This window comes from Oncorhynchus kisutch, unplaced genomic scaffold, assembly GCF_002021735.2.
Source record: "Oncorhynchus kisutch isolate 150728-3 unplaced genomic scaffold, Okis_V2 Okis05a-Okis16b_hom, whole genome shotgun sequence".
In the NCBI taxonomy this organism is placed as follows: Eukaryota; Metazoa; Chordata; class Actinopteri; order Salmoniformes; family Salmonidae; genus Oncorhynchus; species Oncorhynchus kisutch.
In genome coordinates, this window is record NW_022261982.1 from 5,412,481 (window position 1) to 5,436,690 (window position 24,210).

The window sequence follows — 24,210 nt, forward strand, 5'->3', positions numbered from 1 at the left end:
AACAAACACGCAAACACACACACACACCAATGACCTATACAGACATAAACACACACACACACACACACACACACACACACACACACACACACACACACACACACACACACACACACACACACCAATGACCTATACAGACATAAACACACACACACACCAATGACCTATACAGACATAAACACACACACAAACACACACCAAATACCTATACAGACGTAAACACACACACAAACACACACCAATGACCTATACAGACATAAACACACACACAAACACACACCAATGACCTATACAGACGTAAACACACACAGCACACCACGGCTGACGTACCTGAGGGGACATAACTTTCTTCTTCGTCTTCCTCATCTTCTTCATTCTCCAGCAGGTCGTCATCGGTGTCTCCGTCGAGGAAGCTGAGCTCTGTGTGGAACGAGGTAGTCTGGAAGCTGGAGATGTTTGCCATCTGAACCCTGCAAAAAAACACACAAGATGGAATGGAACCATATAGGACATCACTGGAACTGTCACAACCAGGTGATGTAGTGACATAAATAGTGGAGCCTAGCATTTCCTTCTGTAAATATCCAGAGATCTCTCTTAAGATGAGTGACCTTAGAAATGGAAGAAGAGTCAGTCTGACCTTGCCCCTCCAAAGTATCCATCGTGCAGCTTCCTCAGAGTGGACAGAATACACGGGTCGATGCTCTCACCATCATCCACTGGAAACAACAAGGGAAACATGATCAATGAACCAACCAATCAATAAACCTTGTTTGTCCCATACAGAATGTAGTTTCCCAGCAAGAGTCAGTTTCCTGGACACAGATTACTCCTTGAATTCCCATTTAAATAAATGTTTAGTCCAGAAGTCACACAAACAACACAGAATGATTACCCAGCATGCTGTGTGTGATGGGGAATGGGAGGGGTATTTACCCAGCATTCTGTGTGTGATGGGGAAGGTGTAGTTATTTACTCTGCATGCTGTGTGTGATGGGGAAGGGGAGGGTATTTAGCCAGCATGCTGTGTGTGATGGGGAAGGAGTAGTTATTTACCCAGCATGCTGTGTGTGACGGGGAAGGTGAGGGTATTTACCCAGCATGCTGTGTGTGATGGGGAAGGGGAAGGTATTTACCCAGCATGCTGTGTGTGATGGGGAAGGTATTTACCCAGCATGCTGTGTGTGACGGGGAAGGTGAGGGTATTTACTCTGCATGCTGTGTGTGACGGGGAAGGTGAGGGTATTTACCCAGCATGCTGTGTGTGATGGGGAAGGTCAGGGTAGGGCGTCCGGTCATCCTCCAGGAGGAGGAGAGATAGGACAGCTCCGTCCTTAGCATCTCCACTATCATCTGGTTGTCCAGAGCCAGGTAGAAGTGATGCTGGTCCAGGAACTAAAGGAGAGGAGAGACAGTGAGATGGTTGTCCAGAGCCAGGTAGAAGTGATGCTGGTCCAGGAACTAAAGGAGAGGAGAGACAGTGAGATGGTTGTCCAGAGTCAGGTAGAAGTGATGCTGGTCCAGGAACTAAAGGAGAGAGATGTCCAACACTACTGCTCCAGCCCAAACACACCTGATTCAGTCCTACACAAACACACTTGATTCAGTCCTACACAAACACACCTGATTCAGCCCTACACAAACACACTTGATTCAGCCCTACACAAACACACCTGAATCAGCCCTACACAAACACACCTGATTCAGCCCTACACAAACATGCCTGATTCAGCCCTACACAAACACACTTGATTCAGCCCTACACAAACACACTTGATTCAGTCCTACACAAACACACTTGATTCAGCCCTACACAAACATGCCTGATTCAGCCCTACACAAACACACTTGATTCAGTCCTACACAAACATGCCTGATTCAGCCCTACACAAACATGCCTGATTCAGCCCTACACAAACACACTTGATTCAGCCCTACACAAACATGCCTGATTCAGCCCTACACAAACACACTTGATTCAGCCCTACACAAACACACCTGATTCAGCCCTACACAAACACACCTGATTCAGCCCTACACAAACATGCCTGATTCAGCCCTACACAAACACACCTGATTCAGCTAATCAAGGTCTTGATGAGCAGATAATTAGTAGAATCAGGGGCCGTATCCAAATATATATACACTGAGGTCACCCGACCTCAACCCAATAGAGATGGATTGGGATGAGTTGGACCGCATAATGAAGGGAAAGCAGCCAACAAGTGCTCAGCATATGTGGGAACTCCTTCAAGAATTTTGGAAAAGCATTCCAGGTGAAGCTGGTTGAGAGAATGCCAAGACTGTTCAAAGCTGTCATTATGGCAAAGGGTGGCTACTTTGAAGAATTTCAAATATAAAATATATTTAGATTTGTTTAACACTTTTTTGGTTACTACATGATTCCACATTTTATAGTTTTGATGTCTTCACTATTATTCTACAATGTAGAAAATAGTACAAATAAAGACAAATCCTTGAATGAGTAGGTGTGTCCATACTTTTGATTGTTGTGATTACCAGCTGAGATCAACTTTCATGACTTGATTTTACTCCTGGCTCAGAGTTTGTCTGGGCAGTAGCTTAACATCATCCTAAAACCTACTTTGAGCTGGGAGTATTTTTTTTAAAGTCTTAAAACATGTTTTAACCAGATTCCTGCTTTGTGGATACAGCCCTAGGTGTGCTAGATTAGGATTTAACAAACAAGAGCATTTAGGGAGATAGGACCTCTACTGTCTTAAGGTAATAATGTCACCTGAGGGGTGAATGTGTAGGTACGGTTCCGGATCTCGTAGAATTTCGAGGTTCCCAGAACTCCAATGTGCCTGTATGGCCTCCCGCTCAGATTCAACTTCTTGCAGTTTCCTGTGAAACAAGTCATTAGCTATGTAGTTCTTATGAAGGCTTTATGAATGCTCAACGAATCCTTTCTAAGTAGTTGTAACTGTACCCAGTTTGACGTAGACATGGCTGAGGATGCGAGCAGGCATAACCCTGATGGGCTGGACCTCAGCGATGGTCTGGACCTCTATTTCATCGTTCTTCAGCAGCTCCTGGATCTCCTTCGACTCCGCTAACACACACACTGCCAATGTGTACACACACACACACACACACACACACAGAGAAACAAATTAAGGTATGTACACAGGAACAAATGGTTTGTACACGCGCAAAAAGGCACACACACACACACACACACTCAAAAGGGAAAGGAAACTCTCAGATAGGCAGCCCTGACCACAACTACCTGTAGGTCTGAGCCCTGACCACAACTACCTGTAGGTCTGAGCCCTGACAACAACTACCTGTAGGTCTGAGCCCTGACAACAACTACCTGTAGGTCTGAGCCCTGACAACAACTACCTGTAGGTCTGAGCCCTGACCACAACTACCTGTAGGTCTGAGCCCTGACCACAACTACCTGTAGGTCTGAGCCCTGACCACAACTACCTGTAGGTCTGAGCCCTGACCACAACTACCTGTAGGTCTGAGCCCTGACCACAACTACCTGTAGGTCTGAGCCCTGACCACAACTACCTGTAGGTCTGAGCCCTGACCACAACTACCTGTAGGTCTGAGCCCTGACCATAACTACCTGTAGGTCTGAGCCCTGACCACAACTACCTGTAGGTCTGAGCCCTGACCACAACTACCTGTAGGTCTGAGCCCTGACCACAACTACCTGTAGGTCTGAGCCCTGACCACAACTACCTGTAGGTCTGAGCCCTGACCACAACTACCTGTAGGTCTGAGCCCTGACCACAACTACCTGTAGGTCTGAGCCCTGACCACAACTACCTGTAGGTCTGAGCCCTGACCACAACTACCTGTAGGTCTGAGCCCTGACCACAACTACCTGTAGGTCTGAGCCCTGACCACAACTACCTGTAGGTCTGAGCCCTGACCACAACTACCTGTAGGTCTGAGCCCTGACCACAACTACCTGTAGGTCTGAGCCCTGACCACAACTACCTGTAGGTCTGAGCCCTGACCACAACTACCTGTAGGTCTGAGCCCTGACCACAACTACCTGTAGGTCTGAGCCCTGACCACAACTACCTGTAGGTCTGAGCCCTGACCACAACTACCTGTAGGTCTGAGCCCTGACCACAACTACCTGTAGGTCTGAGCCCTGACCACAACTACCTGTAGGTCTGAGCCCTGACCACAACTACCTGTAGGTCTGAGCCCATGACCACAACTACCTGTAGGTCTGAGCCCTGACCACAACTACCTGTAGGTCTGAGCCCTGACCACAACTACCTGTAGGTCTGAGCCCTGACCACAACTACCTGTAGGTCTGAGCCCTGACCACAACTACCTGTAGGTCTGAGCCTGACCACAACTACCTGTAGGTCTGAGCCCTGACCACAACTACCTGTAGGTCTGAGCCCTGACCACAACTACCTGTAGGTCTGAGCCCTGACCACAACTACCTGTAGGTCTGAGCCCTGACCACAACTACCTGTAGGTCTGAGCCCTGACCACAACTACCTGTAGGTCTGAGCCCTGACCACAACTACCTGTAGGTCTGAGCCCTGACCACAACTACCTGTAGGTCTGAGCCCTGACCACAACTACCTGTAGGTCTGAGCCCTGACCACAACTACCTGTAGGTCTGAGCCCTGACCACAACTACCTGTAGGTCTGAGCCCTGACCACAACTACCTGTAGGTCTGAGCCCTGACCACAACTACCTGTAGGTCTGAGCCCTGACCACAACTACCTGTAGGTCTGAGCCCTGACCACAACTACCTGTAGGTCTGAGCCCTGACCACAACTACCTGTAGGTCTGAGCCCTGACCACAACTACCTGTAGGTCTGAGCCCTGACCACAACTACCTGTAGGTCTGAGCCCTGACCACAACTACCTGTAGGTCTGAGCCCTGACCACAACTACCTGTAGGTCTGAGCCCTGACCACAACTACCTGTAGGTCTGAGCCCTGACCACAACTACCTGTAGGTCTGAGCCCTGACCACAACTACCTGTAGGTCTGAGCCCTGACCACAACTACCTGTAGGTCTGAGCCCTGACCACAACTACCTGTAGGTCTGAGCCCTGACCACAACTACCTGTAGGTCTGAGCCCTGACCACAACTACCTGTAGGTCTGAGCCCTGACCACAACTACCTGTAGGTCTGAGCCCTGACCACAACTACCTGTAGGTCTGAGCCCTGACCACAACTACCTGTAGGTCTGAGCCCTGACCACAACTACCTGTAGGTCTGAGCCCTGACCACAACTACCTGTAGGTCTGAGCCCTGACCACAACTACCTGTAGGTCTGAGCCCTGACCACAACTACCTGTAGGTCTGAGCCCTGACCACAACTACCTGTAGGTCTGAGCCCTGACCACAACTACCTGTAGGTCTGAGCCCTGACCACAACTACCTGTAGGTCTGAGCCCTGACCACAACTACCTGTAGGTCTGAGCCCTGACCACAACTACCTGTAGGTCTGAGCCCTGACCACAACTACCTGTAGGTCTGAGCCCTGACCACAACTACCTGTAGGTCTGAGCCCTGACCACAACTACCTGTAGGTCTGAGCCCTGACCACAACTACCTGTAGGTCTGAGCCCTGACCACAACTACCTGTAGGTCTGAGCCCTGACCACAACTACCTGTAGGTCTGAGCCCTGACCACAACTACCTGTAGGTCTGAGCCCTGACCACAACTACCTGTAGGTCTGAGCCTGACCACAACTACCTGTAGGTCTGAGCCCTGACCACAACTACCTGTAGGTCTGAGCCTGACCACAATACCTGTAGGTCTGAGCCCTGACCACAACTACCTGTAGGTCTGAGCCCTGACCACAACTACCTGTAGGTCTGAGCCCTGACCACAACTACCTGTAGGTCTGAGCCCTGACCACAACTACCTGTAGGTCTGAGCCCTGACCACAGCTACCTGTAGGTCTGAGCCCTGACCACAACTACCTGTAGGTCTGAGCCCTGACCACAACTACCTGTAGGTCTGAGCCCTGACCACAACTACCTGTAGGTCTGAGCCCTGACCACAACTACCTGTAGGTCTGAGCCCTGACCACAACTACCTGTAGGTCTGAGCCCTGACCACAACTACCTGTAGGTCTGAGCCCTGACCACAACTACCTGTAGGTCTGAGCCCTGACCACAACTACCTGTAGGTCTGAGCCCTGACCACAACTACCTGTAGGTCTGAGCCCTGACCACAACTACCTGTAGGTCTGAGCCCTGACCACAACTACCTGTAGGTCTGAGCCCTGACCACAACTACCTGTAGGTCTGAGCCCTGACCACAACTACCTGTAGGTCTGAGCCCTGACCACAACTACCTGTAGGTCTGAGCCCTGACCACAACTACCTGTAGGTCTGAGCCCTGACCACAACTACCTGTAGGTCTGAGCCCTGACCACAACTACCTGTAGGTCTGAGCCCAGACCACAACTACCTGTAGGTCTGAGCCCTGACCACAACTACCTGTAGGTCTGAGCCCTGACCACAACTACCTGTAGGTCTGAGCCCTGACCACAACTACCTGTAGGTCTGAGCCCTGACCACAACTACCTGTAGGTCTGAGCCCTGACCACAACTACCTGTAGGTCTGAGCCCTGACCACAGAGCAAACGATCTTAAACAAACGAGTGAATTAAATAACAAGTCTAGAACTGTATATCTCCAGTTAAAGGATGTCACATGTCTTCCAGCCTGCATGAGAGGACATTAGACATGCTGCAAACCTTGTACAACTACGTCCGGCTTGAAATTGGTGGAGAATCGCCTGTTGAGAGGGTCGATCTCTCCAGGGGCGAGGAATCCCTTGGAGGAACAGACGGAGAGAGAGAGAGAGAGAGCGAGAGAAAACTAAAGCACCAACCAACACCTCACTGTGATGAGACAGAGGCAGAATCACTCTATTACCCCACCTATAATTTAGCCCAAACAACTACCTCTTTCCCTACTGTATTTTATTTATTTATTTATTTTGCTCCTTTGCACCCCATTATTTTTATTTCTACTTTGCACATTCTTTCATTGCAAAACTACCATTCCAGTGTTTTACTTGCTATATTGTATTTACTTTGCCACCATGGCCTTTTTTGCCTTTACCTCCCTTCTCACCTCATTTGCTCACATCGTATATAGACTTGTTTATACTGTATTATTGACTGTATGTTTGTTTTACTCCATGTGTAACTCTGTGTCGTTGTATGTGTCGAACTGCTTTGCTTTATCTTGGCCAGGTCGCAATTGTAAATGAGAACTTGTTCTCAACTTGCCTATCTGGTTAAATAAAGTAGAAAAAAATAAAATAAATATTATAAGACGACCGCAGAAGGTTTTTACCTCAGCCAGCAGAGAACTAACAATGTAGAGGGACTGTCCCCACATGTGAGGTAACTGACCCATAGCCACTCTGTCCACGGAGTGAGGGTTCCCGTACTCTTCCTCCATCTGGGGGAAACACCACACAGTTACGGTCTTCCTCACTTAGTTAGTTGTAGGGGACGTTGTTACTTATCAGGATTCAGAAAGGTAGTGTAACCTGTTACTTCTCCGCAGCTCATATCGGCACAAGGAGTAAAGCTGACGTGCCCTAAAGAAAGACGGATTTCCAATTTACACACGGACGATAAAGTTGTATTCAAAAGGGTCATGGCGATACCTTTTCAGGTGGGACAGCGTAGAGCTCAGGCATCAGGCGGATCCCGGGCTTCCCTCTGATCAGGACTTCTTCCAGAGCATCTCTGTACTCCTGCACCTGGAGACAGGAAGCAGGAAAGGACATGTTCATCATACAGTCACATGACCTGGGGTGGTCTAGCGGTCTGACATATAGCTCGGTGACGTCACCCGCTCTCAGACCTACAGGTAGTTGTTTTCCTTGCTCTGAAACGGACACAGCTTTTGTGGAGTGACCGGTAACGATGCTTCGTGGGTGACAGGTGTGGATGTATTCAGAGGGTCTCAGGGTGGAACCTAGGTCGGGACGAGGAGAGGGACGGAACCAACACTGCCACACACACCTGTACTAGGTCTCCGCTGAAGATGCCGTCCAGAATGAGGTAGGTCCAGAACACTGGCCATTCACATTCTATATTCTCAAACAGTTTGAGTTCAGCCGGGTCGTAGTGGAGACGGGACGGGTCCTGAGAACGACATACAGACAGACACGGAAATATTACACCCAATGTCTCATCTAAAAGAACACGGCTAATCTTTAAACGAGAGTTAAAGGAAAAATCCACTACAAGACTATCTTTTGGTCTTTTTTTCCATTAGTTCACTGTTAATACAGTCCCATAATGTTTTGCATGTCAGCAAGATATTGGACTTTTAAGAAGCAAAGTAGATGCAAAACGCATCATCTTTATGTGATGCAAAACGCATCATCTTTATGTGATGCAAAACGCATCATCTTTATGTGATGCAAAACGCATCATCTTTATGTGATGCAAAACGCATCATCTTTATGTGATGCAAAATGCATCATGATGATGTGGCAAGTTTGTGGACGAATGACAAAAATACCAACAGATTTTAAGTGTATTTTTCTACTGTTTAATCTGTAACCACGTTTACATCATGACAGCTGTGATGGAAACAGGACGTTTACATCATGACAGCTGTGATGGAAACAGGACGTTTACATCATGACAGCTGTGATGGAAACAGGACGTTTACATCATGACAGCTGTGATGGAAACAGGACGTTTCGCTGTCATTTGATAAATGTCAACAGGTCATTTGTTTGTTCAACATGGCGGGACCTTTTTGTGTGAGTAAAATGTACCATGCAGGAAATGGAAGGTGGAAACGCCTTAATGTACATATATTGACATAATAACCATCATATCGAAGAGAACTTGGTGTCAGGCGATGACATGTTGTGTGGTCCTCCCACCACGACTTGGGAAAGCATGCAGTTTATTAGGCTACAGATGAAATAAGTTACGATGAACTTCACAGGGTGGTGAAAGTGCAAGGAGATGAACTTCACAGGGTGGTGAAAGTGCAAGGAGATGAACTTCACAGGGTGGTGAAAGTGCAAGGAGATGAACTTCACAGGGTGGTGAAAGTGCAAGGAGATGAACTTCACAGGGTGGTGAAAGTGCAAGGAGATGAACTTCACAGGGTGGTGAAAGTGCACGGTGATGAACTTCACAGGGTGGTGAAAGTGCACGGTGATGAACTTCACAGGGTGGTGAAAGTGCAAGGAGATGAACTTCACAGGGTGGTGAAAGTGCAAGGAGATGAACTTCACAGGGTGGTGAAAGTGCAAGGAGATGAACTTCACAGGGTGGTGAAAGTGCAAGGAGATGAACTTCACAGGGTGGTGAAAGTGCAAGGAGATGAACTTCACAGGGAGGTGAAAGTGCAAGGTGATGAACTTCACAGGGTGGTGAAAGTGCAAGGAGATGAGCTTGATGCTCCATTCCGATAAATATCCAGGGTCTTATTCTGGTGACATGATGAGCGATGCTTGACTGCCGTTTTGACAAATAACAATATTTTCACTCTTAATCAATAATAATGTCATCATGTAGACGAGCCTACACACACTGTATCTGCCAGCTGTTGGCTACAGCGCAGATTCAAGACCATTGGATGAAGATCTAGTGTATTTCACACTGTAAGGAGAAAAACATTGAAATCTGTACATTACCTCTCTTGGGCATCTGTATCCATCTCTGATGAAACGGCAGCAGCCATACCGTCCCTGGGGAAGGGAACAGAGTCCTTTAGATACCTCATTCTAGAGCACCATGAAGCCTAGCCAATGGAGGTTTCTCATTGACATCCTTTCACCGTCCCGGACTAGGCTTAATCTGAGTCTGGGAATCAACTAGCCCATATAGTGTGTCTGTGGTCCAGTCTAGACAGGATCCTATCTACCTGTATCTTGGACATGATCTCACTGTATCTGTGGTCCAGTCTAGACAGGCTCCTATCTACCTGTAGCCTGGATATGATCTCACTGTATCTGTGGTCCAGTCTAGACAGGCTCCTATCTACCTGTAGCCTGGATATGATCTCACTGTATCTGTGGTCCAGTCTAGACAGGCTCCTATCTACCTGTAGCCTGGACATGATCTCACTGTATCTGTGGTCCAGTCTAGACAGGCTCCTATCTACCTGTAGCTTGGACATGATCTCACTGTATCTGTGGTCCAGTCTAGACAGGCTCCTATCTACCTGTATCTTGGATATGATCTCATTATATCTGTGGTCCAGTCTAGACAGGATCCTATCTACCTGTAGCCTGGATATGATCTCAGTCTTAGTGATGGTGACCAGGTCTGCATCCTCCACAGCGAAGGCAGGGAAGGAGATGATTGACAGGAGACCAGCATCGATCTCTTTAGAGGTGGAGGCTCGTGGCAGCATGGAGCACAGGATAGCCTGGAGAGGTCAAATACAAACGGGTCAGTTTCTGACAGATGGCGTCATTCTGATACCACCGTGTTGCCAGGAGACATCAGTTGTGCTATCTGACGTAAGACAATGGTCAGTTTCATACATATCATTTTAAGGTTTATAAAATAATCTGCTTAAACCAGACTGGACACTGCCCTCACCAGGCTAGAGAAGATTAAACCAGACTGGACACTGCCCTCACCAGGCTAGAGAAGATTAAACCAGACTGGACACTGCCCTCACCAGGCTAGAGAAGATTAAACCAGACTGGACACTGCCCGCACCAGGCTAGAGAAGAATAAACAGACTGGACACTGCCCTCACCAGGCTAGAGAAGATTAAACCAGACTGGACACTGCCCTCACCAGGCTAGAGAAGATTAAACCAGACTGGACACTGCCCTCACCAGGCTAGAGAAGATTCAACCAGACTGGACACTGCCCTCACCAGGCTAGAGAAGATTAAACCAGACTGGACACTGCCCTCACCAGGCTAGATAAGATAGGACATGTTTATCACAGTACCTGGCAGTGCTCCACCTCGTCCGGCAAAACGTGAATGACAGATTTGGGTCCTCCATGAGCCCCAAAGAGGTCCAGCTCATCAATGGCCTCCAATGCAGCCTGAACATAAAACCCAACACGTTGTTGTGTTAGGAGTCTAGATATAGTAGCTGTGTTGCGATAAGAGGACTGTTAGGAGTTTAGATATAGTAGCTGTGTTGTGATAAGAGGACTGGTATGAGTTTAGATATAGTAGCTGTGTTGCGATAAGAGGACTGGTATGAGTTTAGATATAGTAGCTGTGTTGCGATAAGAGGACTGTTAGGAGTTTAGATATAGTAGCTGCGATAAGAGGACTGTTATGAGTTTAGATATAGTAGCTGTGTTGTGATAAGAGGACTGTTATGAGTTTAGATATAGTAGCTGTGTTGCAATAAGAGGACTGGTATGAGTTTAGATATAGTAGCTGTGTTGTGATAAGAGGACTGTTATGAGTTTAGATATAGTAGCTGTGTTGTGATAAGAGGACTGTTATGAGTTTAGATATGGTAGCTGTATTGTGATAAGAGGACTGTTATGAGTTTAGATATGGTAGCTGTGTTGTGATAAGAGGACTGTTATGAGTCTAGATATGGTAGTTAAGATACGATTGGAGACGTAAAAGGAGACAATGTATTATCATTGTTACATATAGGACAAGCATTACATCTAAAGTGTCAGTACCTTGGCCATCCCCACAGAGCTGGCGTTCAGTTCTGGGATCCCCTGATTGGTCTTGTCCCCTCGCTCCCACATCCCATAATCCTGCACAGAGAGAGAGAGAGAGAGAGAGAGAGACCCAGCTACCATGACAACCAGGTTTAAAATCATACTATTTGAAGACCTTAATTTGAACCTAAATATAATTTTATTTGACCTAATCCAATATATACTGTATATACAGTATATTCTATATATTTACACAAATAGTAATCAGTAGGACGTATGCACTCTGTTTTAACTCCTCACGTCTCAGAAACAAACAGCGCTGACTGGGAGATTCTGGACTATCTGCTTATTCTGGTTGGTGAAGTCGCTAACTAAGACACATTATCCTGGATGGGAAACGTATTCTGGTTAGTGAAGTTGCTAACTAAGACACATTCTCCTGGATGGGAAACGTATTCTGGTTAGTGAAGTTGCTAACTAAGACACATTCTCCTGGATGGGAAACGTATTCTGGTTAGTGAAGTTGCTAACTAAGACACATTATCCTGGATGGGAAACGTATTCTGGTTAGTGAAGTCGCTAACCAAGACACATTCTCCTGGATGGGAAACGTATTCTGGTTAGTGAAGTCGCTAACTAAGACACATTATCCTGGATGGGAAACATATTCTGGTTGGTGAAGTCGCTAACTAAGACAAATTATCCTGGATGAGAAACGTATTCTGGTTGGTGAAGTCGCTAACTAAGACAAATTATCCTGGATGAGAAACGTATTCTGGTTCGTGAAGTTGCTAACTAAGACACATTATCCTGGATGGGAATCGTATTCTGGTTAGTGAAGTCGCTAACCAAGACACATTATCCTGGATGGGAATCGTATTCTGGTTAGTGAAGTCGCTAACCAAGACACATTATCCTGGATGGGAAACGTATTCTGGTTAGTGAAGTCGCTAACTAAGACACATTCTCCTGGATGGGAAACGTCAGTTGTTGACCAGTTGAACCGTTTCTTTTTCAGTACCATGTCAGCTCTCTGTTGACATTATGTTAATTAAATTCTCTGTTGACATTATGTTAATAATTATGACATTATGTTAATGAATTATGTTAAGTAGTTTTCACCTGTTAGTTTATAATTATCTGTTGTAGCTGACTACACAGACCTTTGACCTGTTGGTGCTTTTAAGCTAAAAAATATGTTGATGCTTTTAGGGTTAAGTGCTGATGTTCCCATGTTGACCAATGAAATGTATTGAAAGTTATTCTACCAACCAATCAGGAAGTTCACTGTGTGGGATTTTACAATATAATGTATGAGCCATGTAAAAGGTCTTGTTTGGTAAGGTGTTCCTTATAGCACGACACTTCTATAGTCTCCACTACCTCTACTGATATTCCTATTGATCTTCAGTATAGTATTGCTTCTCTCTCCATTACCGTTCAGACTTCTATTACTTCCTGCTAAGTCGTATGCTAGTGAGGTTAGAAGAATAGAGCCTCGCTCAAACAGACCTTGAACATTACCTACCGCAACTTTATAAGCAGCCTCAATGTAGAAGACCAGGTTCTGGATAAAAGCCACTTCATGCAGGGTTGATATGATACGAAGACCTGGAGAAGACCAGACAGTGATAAAGAACAACGCCGCCGGTATACAGTCAAGTTATTTCACAATGACATGATCCATCACACACACACACACACACACACACACACACACACACACACACACACACACACACACACACACAGACACACACACACACACACACACACGTACACACACACACACACAGACACACACCGACACACACACACACCGACACACACACACACGGTACCTGAGGCAGTCATCTGAGCCAAAACCAGCAGGTACAGAGAGGTGGCATCAACCTGCAGGTGTCCCCACTGATCGTCCCCCACCACGGTAGCACAGGTGGGGGTGTGGTACTTGGCATGCAGACAGTCCTTGGGGCTCTGGGTGTGTTTAAACTTCTCCACCTTGGCCACCTGTAGTCAGACACACTGACATGCTCAGAAAAGGCTATTACACAGCCAGACCAAGGGAGAAACACATACAGAAATGCTCCCACAGTGTAGTGCATTGTTGCCCTTATGCCATATACTAGTGACTGTGTCGTTACATGGTAGAAGGAATGGGACAGTAACCACGGTAACCCACCTGTCGCATCATACACTGGAGCAGCCCTTGCATCAGCTTGACAACACTCTGTAGAATAATACAAGTATAGATATTTACCACACCTTACAGGGATCGGTAACTCCTGCTTTCCCAAGTTTATCTATTCAGGACTGAAATATGCCAATCTCTGCCTGTGGCCTACAACATAGATCATAGGACAACATGCATGGAACACACTAACATGTTTCAGTAAAGGAATGTCTTGTTACGACACAGTGTGGTCATGAGGTCGGGTCCTTGCAGTCAAGGAATATTCAGACCCCCTTTCCAACACAGATCACACAGTACAGTAAGTATGGAGGACACAACACAGATCACACAGTACAGTAAGTATGGAGGACACAACACAGATCACACAGTACAGTAAGTATGGAGGACACAACACAGATCACACAGTACAGTAAGTATGGAACACACAACACAGATCACACAGTACAGTAAGTATGGAGGACACAACACAGATCACACAGTACAGTAAGTATGGGACACACAACACGGATCACACAGTACAGTAAGTATGGAGGACACAACACAGATCACACAGTACAGTAAGTATGGAGGACACAACACAGATCACACAGTACAGTAAGTATGGGGGACACAACACAGATCACACAGTACAGTAAGTATGGGACACACAACACAGATCACACAGTACAGTACGTATGGAGGACACAACACAGATCACACAGTACAGTAAGTATGGAGGACACACAACACAGATCACACAGTACAGTAAGTATGGGACACACAACACAGATCACACAGTACAGTAAGTATGGAACACACAACACAGATCACACAGTACAGTAAGTATGGAACACACAACACAGATCACACAGTACAGTAAGTATGGAACACACAACACAGATCACACAGTACAGTAAGTATGGAGGACACAACACAGATCACACAGTACAGTAAGTATGGAACACACAACACAGATCACACAGTACAGTAAGTATGGAGGACACAACACAGATCACACAGTACAGTAAGTATGGAACACACAACACAGATCACACAGTACAGTAAGTATGGAGGACACAACACAGATCACACAGTACAGTAAGTATGGGGGACACAACACAGATCACCCAGTACAGTAAGTATGGAGGACACAACACAGATCACACAGTACAGTAAGTATGGGGGACACAACACAGATCACACAGTACAGTAAGTATGGAACACACAACACAGATCACACAGTACAGTACGTATGGAGGACACAACACAGATCACACAGTACAGTAAGTATGGGGGACACAACACAGATCACACAGTACAGTAAGTATGGGGGACACAACACAGATCACACAGTACAGTAAGTATGGGGGACACAACACTATTTTGACATGCTGTGAGATGGGAGCCAGCCAGTCACCTGCTCCAGTTCGTAGGCCTTGGCCTTGTCCTCATCCCGGTCAGCGTTCTTCCTGTAGGCCATCCCCAGACCCCACACCGCCAGGATGCTGTAGACATTGTCACGCACCCAGGCATCTGGCAGCTGGACACTGCAGGGCAACAGGCCTGTTACTGGGTTCTGGAGACACACACACACAGGTTAGACAGGCAGGTTAGACAGGCAGGTAGATTGATATCTATCTAAGTCTGGGCTCTGGCTGGGCCACTCAAGGACATTCACAGACTTGTCCCGAAGCCACTACTGTACGTTGTCTTGGCTTTGTACTTAGGGTCGTTGTCCTGTTGCAAGGTGAACCCTCAACCCAGTCTGAGGTCATGAGAGCTCTGGAGCAGGTTTCCATCAAGAATCTCTCTGTACTTTGCTCTGTTCATCTTTCCCTCGATCCCTGCCGCTGAAAAACATCCCCACAGCATGATGCTGCCACGACGCTTCACCGGAGGGATGGTGCCAGGTGTCCTCCAGACGTGACTCTTGGCATTCAGGCCAGAGAGTTAAATCTTGGTTTCATCAAATAAAATAAAATTGTATGTCACATGTGGCAAATACAACAGGTGTAGACTATACAGTGAAATGATGACTTACAAGCCCTTAACCAACGATATTTTAAGAAGAATAAAAACAAAATAAGTGTTAAGTAAAAAATAGATAAGTAAAAAAATAATAATAATAATAATAATTAATAAAATAATTAAACAGCAGCAGTAGAATAACAAGCAAGGCTTTATACAGGGGGTACCAGTACAGAGTCAATGTGGAGGCTATATACAGGGGGTACCAGTACAGAGTCAATGTGGAGGCTATATACAGGGGGTACCAGTACAGAGTCAATGTGGAGGCTATATACAGGGGGTACCGGTACAGAGTCAATGTGGAGGCTATATACAGGGGGTACCAGTACAGAGTCAATGTGGAGGCTATATACAGGGGGTACCAGTACAGAGTCAATGTGGAGGCTTTATACAGGGGGTACTGGTACAGAGTCAATGTGGAGGCTTTATACAGGGGGTACCAGTACAGAGTCAATGTGGAGGCTTTATACAGGGGGTACCAGTACAGAGTCAATGTGGAGGCTATATACAGGGGGTACCAGTACAGAGTCAATGTGGAGGCTTTATACAGGGGGTACCAGTACAGAGTCAATGTGGAGGCTATATACAGGGGGTACCGGTACAGAGTCAATGTGGAGGCTATATACAGGTGGTACCAGTACAGAGTCAATGTGGAGGCTATATACAGGGGGTACCAGTACAGAGTCAATGTGGAGGCTATATACAGGGGGTACCAGTACAGAGTCAATGTGGAGGCTTTATACAGGGGGTACCAGTACAGAGTCAATGTGGAGGCTATATACAGGGGGTACCAGTACAGAGTCAATGTGGAGGCTATATACAGGGGGTACCAGTACAGAGTCAATGTGGAGGCTATATACAGGGGGTACCAGTACAGAGTCAATGTGGAGGCTATATACAGGGGGTACCGGTACAGAGTCAATGTGGAGGCTATATACAGGGGGTACCAGTACAGAGTCAATGTGGAGGCTATATACAGGGGGTACCAGTACAGAGTCAATGTGGAGGCTATATACAGGGGGTACCAGTACAGAGTCAATGTGGAGGCTATATACAGGGGGTACCAGTACAGAGTTAATGTGGAGGCTATATACAGGGGGCACCAGTACAGAGTCAATGTGGAGGCTATATACAGGGGGTACCGGTACAGAGTCAATGTGGAGGCTTTATACAGGGGGTACCAGTACAGAGTCAATGTGGAGGCTATATACAGGGGGTACCAGTACAGAGTCAATGTGGAGGCTATATACAGGGGGTACCAGTACAGAGTCAATGTGGAGGCTATATACAGGGGGTACCGGTACAGAGTCAATGTGGAGGCTATATACAGGGGGTACCGGTACAGAGTCAATGTGGAGGCTATATACAGGGGGTACCGATACAGAGTTAATGTGGAGGCTATATACAGGGGGTACCGGTACAGAGTTAATGTGGAGGCTATATACAGGGGGTACCGGTACAGAGTTAATGTGGAGGCTATATACAGGGGGTACAGAGTCAATGTGGAGGCTATATACAGGGGGTACCGGTACAGAGTTAATGTGGAGGCTTTATACAGGGGGTACCGGTACAGAGTTAATGTGGAGGCTTTATACAGGGGGTACCGGTACAGAGTCAATGTGGAGGCTATATACAGGGGGTACCGGTACAGAGTCAATGTGGAGGCTATATACAGGGGGTACCGGTACAGAGTCAATGTGGAGGCTATATACAGGGGGTACCAGTACAGAGTCAATGTGGAGGCTATATACAGGGGGTACCAGTACAGAGTCAATGTGGAGGCTTTATACAGGGGGAACCAGTACAGAGTTAATGTGGAGGCTATATACAGGGGGTACCAGTACAGAGTCAATGTGGAGGCTTTATACAGGGGGTACCAGTACAGAGTCAATGTGGAGGCTTTATACAGGGGGTACCAGTACAGAGTCAATGTGGAGGCTATATACAGGGGGTACCCGTACAGAGTCAATGTGGAGGCTATATACAGGGGGTACTGGTACAGAGTCAATGTGGAGGCTATATACAGGGGGTACTGGTACAGAGTCAATGTGGAGGCTATATACAGGGGGTACTGGTACAGAGTCAATGTGGAGGCTATATACAGGGGGTACCGGTACAGAGTCAATGTGGAGGCTATATACAGGGGGTACCAGTACAGAGTCAATGTGGAGGCTATATACAGGGGGTACCGGTACAGAGTTAATGTGGAGGCTTTATACAGGGGGTACCAGTACAGAGTCAATGTGGAGGCTATATACAGGGGGTACCAGTACAGAGTCAATGTGGAGGCTTTATACAGGGGGTACCGGTACAGAGTCAATGTGGAGGCTATATACAGGGGGTACCAGTACAGAGTCAATGTGGAGGCTATATACAGGGGGTACCGGTACAGAGTTAATGTGGAGGCTATATACAGGGGGTTACCAGTACAGAGTTAATGTGGAGGCTATATACAGGGGGTACCAGTACAGAGTTAATGTGGAGGCTTTATACAGGGGGTACCGGTACAGAGTCAATGTGGAGGCTATATACAGGGGGTACCGGTACAGAGTTAATGTGGAGGCTATATACAGGGGGTACCCGTACAGAGTCAATGTGGAGGCTATATACAGGGGGTACCAGTACAGAGTTAATGTGGAGGCTATATACAGGGGGTACCTGTACAGAGTCAATGTGGAGGCTATATACAGGGGGTACCAGTACAGAGTCAATGTGGAGGCTTTATACAGGGGGTACCAGTACAGAGTCAATGTGGAGGCTTTATACAGGGGGTACCAGTACAGAGTCAATGTGGAGGCTATATACAGGGGGTACCAGTACAGAGTTAATGTGGAGGCTATATACAGGGGGTACCTGTTACAGAGTCAATGTGGAGGCTATATACAGGGGGTACCAGTACAGAGTCAATGTGGAGGCTATATACAGGGGGTACCAGTACAGAGTTAATGTGGAGGCTATATACAGGGGGTACCGGTACAGAGTTAATGTGGAGGCTATATACAGGGTGTACCGGTACAGAGTTAATGTGGAGGCTATATACAGGGGGTACCGGTACAGAGTTAATGTGGAGGCTATATACAGGGTGTACCAGTACAGAGTCAATGTGGAGGCTATATACAGGGGGTACCAGTACAGAGTTAATGTGGAGGCTATATACAGGGGGTACCAGTACAGAGTTAATGTGGAGGCTATATACAGGGGGTACCAGTACAGAGTTAATGTGGAGGCTATATACAGGGGGTACCTGTTACAGAGTCAATGTGGAGGCTATATACAGGGGGTACCAGTACAGAGTCAATGTGGAGGCTATATACAGGGGGTACCAGTACAGAGTTAATGTGGAGGCTATATACAGGGGGTACCGGTACAGAGTTAATGTGGAGGCTATATACAGGGTGTACCGGTACAGAGTTAATGTGGAGGCTATATACAGGGGGTACCGGTACAGAGTTAATGTGGAGGCTATATACAGGGTGTACCAGTACAGAGTCAATGTGGAGGCTATATACAGGGGGTACCAGTACAGAGTTAATGTGGAGGCTATATACAGGGGGTACCAGTACAGAGTTAATGTGGAGGCTATATACAGGGGGTACCGGTACAGAGTTAATGTGGAGGCTATATACAGGGTGTACCAGTACAGAGTCAATGTGGAGACTATATACAGGGGGTACCAGTACAGAGTCAATGTGGAGGCTTTATACAGGGGGTACCGGTACAGAGTTAATGTGGAGGCTATATACAGGGTGTACCAGTACAGAGTTAATGTGGAGGCTATATACAGGGTGTACCGGTACAGAGTTAATGTGGAGGCTATATACAGGGGGTACCAGTACAGAGTTAATGTGGAGGCTATATACAGGGGGTACCGGTACAGAGTTAATGTGGAGGCTATATACAGGGGGTACTGGTACCGAGTCAGTGTGGAGGCTATATACAGGGGGTACCAGTACAGAGTCAATGTGGAGGCTATATACAGGGGGTACCGGTACAGAGTTAATGTGGAGGCTATATACAGGGTGTACCGGTACAGAGTTAATGTGGAGGCTATATACAGGGGGTACCAGTACAGAGTTAATGTGGAGGCTATATACAGGGGGTACCGGTACAGAGTTAATGTGGAGGCTATATACAGGGGGTACTGGTACCGAGTCAGTGTGGAGGCTATATACAGGGGGTACCAGTACAGAGTCAATGTGGAGGCTATATACAGGGGGTACCGGTACAGAGTTAATGTGGAGGCTATATACAGGGGGTACTGGTACCGAGTCAGTGTGGAGGCTATATACAGGGGGTACCAGTACAGAGTTAATGTGGAGGCTTTATACAGGGGGTACCGGTACAGAGTTAATGTGGAGGCTTTATACAGGGGGTACCGGTACAGAGTTAATGTGGAGGCTTTATACAGGGGGTACCGGTACAGAGTTAATGTGGAGGCTTTATACAGGGGGTACCGGTACAGAGTTAATGTGGAGGCTTTATACAGGGGGTACCGGTACAGAGTCAATGTGGAGACTTTATACAGGGGGTACCGGTACAGAGTCAATGTGGAGGCTTTATACAGGGGGTACCGGTACAGAGTCAATGTGGAGGCCTTATACAGGGGGTACCGGTACAGAGTTAATGTGGAGGCTTTATACAGGGGGTACCGGTACAGAGTTAATGTGGAGGCTTATACAGGGGGTACCGGTACAGAGTCAATGTGGAGGCTTTATACAGGGGGTACCGGTACAGAGTTAATGTGGAGGCTTTATACAGGGGGTACCGGTACAGAGTTAATGTGGAGGCTATATACAGGGGGTACCAGTACAGAGTCAATGTGGAGGCTTTATACAGGGGGTACCGGTACAGAGTCAATGTGGAGGCTTTATACAGGGGGTACCGGTACAGAGTCAATGTGGAGGCTTTATACAGGGGGTACCGGTACAGAGTTAATGTGGAGGCTTTATACAGGGTGGTACCAGTACAGAGTTAATGTGGAGGCTTTATACAGGGGGTACCAGTACAGAGTTAATGTGGAGGCTTTATAAAGGGGGTACCGGTACAGAGTTAATGTGGAGGCTTTATACAGGGGGTACCGGTACAGAGTTAATGTGGAGGCTATATACAGGGAGGTACCCATACAGAGTAAATGTGTGGGGGCACCGGTTAGTTGAGGTAATATGTACATGTAGGTACAGGTAAAGTGACTATGCATAGATTATAAACAGAGAGTAGCAGCAGCGTAAAAGAGGGGTCTGGGTAGCCAGAGAATCTTGTTTCTCATGGTCCTTTAGGTGCCTCCAAGCGGGCTGCCATGGGCCTTTTACTGAGGAGGGGCTTCCGTCTAGCCACTCTACCATAAAGGCCTGATTGATGGAGTGCTGCAGAAGGTTATCCCATCTCCACAGAGGAACTCTGAAGCTCTGTCAGACTGACCATTGGGTTCTTGGTTCCCTCCCTGAACAAGGCCCTTCTACCCTGATGGCTCAGTTTGGCCAGGCGGCCAGCTCTCTACTTCTTTCCTTTAAGAATGATGGAGGCCACTGTGTTCTTGGGGCCCTTCAAAGCTGCAGAAATGTTTTGGTACTCTTCCCCAGATCTGTGCCTCGACACAATCCTGTCTCAGAGCTCTACGGACAATTCCTTCGACCTCGCGGCTTGGTTTTTGCTCTGACATGCACCGTCAACTGTGGGACCTTATATAGACAGGTGTGTGCCTTTCCAAATCATGTCATAACAATTGAATAACTCCAATCAAGTTGTAGAGAACAGCTCAAGGATGATCAATGGAAACAGGATGCACCTGAGCTCAATTTCGAGTCTCATAGCAAAGTGTCTGAAAACTTATGTAAATAAGTTATTTTTGTTTTTAAAAACCTGTTTTCGCTTTGTTATTATGGGGTATGATGTGTAGATTGATGAGGGGAAAAAATATATTTAAAATAAGGCTGTAACATAAAAAAATGTGGAATAAGTCAAGGGGTCTGAATAGTTTCCAAATGCACTGTAGCTGGCCACTATAGATTTATATATATATATATGCCACCCCCGTGCTTCATGGTTGGAATGGTGTTCTTCGGCTTGCAAGCCTCCCCCATTTTCCTCAAAACATATCAATGGTCATTATGGCCAAACAGTTCTATTTTTCAAAAAAAAGTACGATCTTTGTGTCCATGTGCAGTTGCAAACTGTAGTCTGGCTTTTTTATGTTGGTGTTGGAGCAGTGGATTCTTCCTTGCTGAGCGGCCTTTCAGGTTATGTCAATATAGGACTTGTTTTACTGTGGATATAGATACTTTTGTACCTGTTTCCTCCAGCATCTTCACAGGGTTCTTTGCTGTTGTTCTGGGATTGATTTGCACTTTTCGCACCAAAGTATGTTCATCTCTAGGAGACAGAATACGTCTCCTTCCTGAGCGGTATGATGGCCAACTGGTCCCATGGTGTTGTTTGTACAGATGAACATGGTACCTTCAGGCTTTTGGAAATTGCTCCCAAGGATGAACCAGACTTGTGGAGGTCTACAATTGTTTTTCTGAGGTCTTGGCTGATTTCTTTATATTTTCCCATGATGTCAAGCAGAGTATGAAGGTAGGCCTTGAAATACATCCACAGGTAAACCTCCAACTGACTCAAATTATGTCAATTAGCCTATCAGAAGCTTCTAAAGCCATTACATTTTCTTACTGACTTGCCTAGTTAAATAAAGGTAAAAAAATAAAAATAAATCCCCTAAGCAAACTGGTCCTGGGGCTCTGTTCACAAACACACCCCACAGAGCCCCAGGACAGCAACACAATTAGATACAACCAAATCATGACAAAACAAAAAGATATTTACTTGACATATTGGAAAGAATTAACAAAAAACAGAGCAGACTAGATTGCTATTTGGCCCTAAACAGAGAGTACACAGTGGCAGAATACCTGACCACTGTGACTGACCCAGACTTAACAGTGCTGTACAAGATTTTGCTTTCAAATTGCGTCAAACATGATTTTAGGCCGCCGTAGGCAGACATGGCTCTCAAGAGAAGACAGGCTATGGGCACACTGCCCACAAAATGAGGTGGAAGTGCAGCTCAGTTTCCTGACCTCCTCCTCAATGTATGACCATATTAGACACATATTTTTCTCAGATTACACAGAACCACAAAGAATTTGAAAACAAATCCAATATCTATTGGGTGAAATACCACAGTGTGACATCACAGCAGCAAGATGTGTGACCTGTTGCTACAAGAAAATGGCAACCAGTGAAAAACAAACACCATTGTAAATACAACCCATATTTATATTGATTTATTTTCCCTTTTGTACATCGTTACAACACTGTATTAAAGACATAATATGCCATTTGAAATGTCTTCATTCTTTTGGAACTTTAATGTTTCCTGGTCATTTTTTATTGTTAATTTCACTCTAGTTTATCATATGTTTCCCAATATAGCCCCTTCAATTGAAATTGAATTGAGAGAGAGAGAGAGAAAGACTGTTGACTGACCTCAAGTAGAGTAGATAAGACAAATACTTTCTATGTTCTCTCTCTATTTTAAGTTGCCCTTTGTCCAAGCTTTTATTTATTTTAGGGAGTCCACGCCAGGACAGTTTGCCCATTTAAAAACAGAGAGCTATTGACTCTTGGCTTTCTAAGGATAAGTAACAGACATTTAGCCTACTGTGGGGATTTTACTGATGTATCAATATCATTAGACCTATTGTGCATGACTTCTTTCATTGCAAATGGTAACTGTACGAATGTTATTCGCATGACATAACGTGACATTATGTCTGGCAGTGGTACGTGATATAATGAAACATACCTGGTGACATAGAATAGTCTCATGAACGAGCCTGGCGAATCCATCGAGTTTCACACCTGAGTTACTGCGGCTCCGCATGTTGCCGTCTCTATCTGTCAATATGAAATTATGACAGGTAGTTAGAGCAGGATAATTTATAGTAGGGTACAGTAGTCGTGGGTCCTGACTACATTTGAAGCGTTCGCAATAGTAAAAGTACTGCAGTATGCTGTAATCAAATAACATTACTTTGTATAGAAAGTCACCTACCTTGAACCCATCAGTTATTGTGCAATGCATAAATATCGCTGTTGACAGCTTTGCAGTAGCAGCTAACAATTCCACATTCATTCAACGCATTTCATAAAACTCCTAGTTGCTCCAGCGCAGTAGCATCAGTGTCAAAATATTACCGAATACTTCACGTCGCAGAGGTGTTTTTAGCTCAACATACACCATTCCTTCACATGTAACAGATTACTGCTCCTCTCTCGGTCTCTCAATGTGCCTCTCCTCTTCCTGATGTGGACAGAATGTCCGGTATACAGTTGCCATAAAGGGGGCGCTAGAGCAGCCAACGTAGAGAAGATGAGTTGGTTATTACATA

General features: G+C 46.2%; 1 protein-coding gene across 5 annotated transcripts in view; it reads right to left on the minus strand.

Moving 5' to 3' along the window:
* LOC109887972 (phosphorylase b kinase regulatory subunit alpha, liver isoform-like) overlaps window positions 1-24,199 on the minus strand; it is a 37,231-nt gene extending 13,032 nt beyond the window's left edge. Inside the window, exons 1-19 of one of the 5 annotated variants that reach the window (XM_031813494.1) lie at window positions 23,874-24,197; window positions 23,625-23,716; window positions 15,210-15,368; window positions 13,802-13,849; window positions 13,461-13,629; window positions 13,148-13,230; window positions 11,635-11,715; window positions 10,933-11,031; window positions 10,247-10,393; window positions 9,657-9,710; window positions 8,017-8,139; window positions 7,656-7,751; window positions 7,337-7,444; window positions 6,730-6,808; window positions 2,954-3,088; window positions 2,759-2,868; window positions 1,251-1,395; window positions 641-719; window positions 331-470 (exon numbers count right to left, since the gene is read on the minus strand). In XM_031813494.1, coding sequence (XP_031669354.1) covers window positions 331-470; window positions 641-719; window positions 1,251-1,395; window positions 2,759-2,868; window positions 2,954-3,088; window positions 6,730-6,808; window positions 7,337-7,444; window positions 7,656-7,751; window positions 8,017-8,139; window positions 9,657-9,710; window positions 10,247-10,393; window positions 10,933-11,031; window positions 11,635-11,715; window positions 13,148-13,230; window positions 13,461-13,629; window positions 13,802-13,849; window positions 15,210-15,368; window positions 23,625-23,702 — 1,933 coding nt within the window. In that variant the 5' untranslated portion in view covers window positions 23,703-23,716; window positions 23,874-24,197. Of the gene's footprint in view, window positions 1-330; window positions 471-640; window positions 720-1,250; window positions 1,396-2,758; window positions 2,869-2,953; window positions 3,089-6,729; window positions 6,809-7,336; window positions 7,445-7,655; window positions 7,752-8,016; window positions 8,140-9,656; window positions 9,711-10,246; window positions 10,394-10,932; window positions 11,032-11,634; window positions 11,716-13,147; window positions 13,231-13,460; window positions 13,630-13,801; window positions 13,850-15,209; window positions 15,369-23,624; window positions 23,717-23,873 lie in introns of all 5 variants that reach the window. The other 4 variants (XM_031813493.1, XM_031813498.1, XM_031813495.1 and 1 more) reach the window with 4 other exon arrangements.
* Window positions 24,200-24,210: the final 11 nt, after the last annotated feature.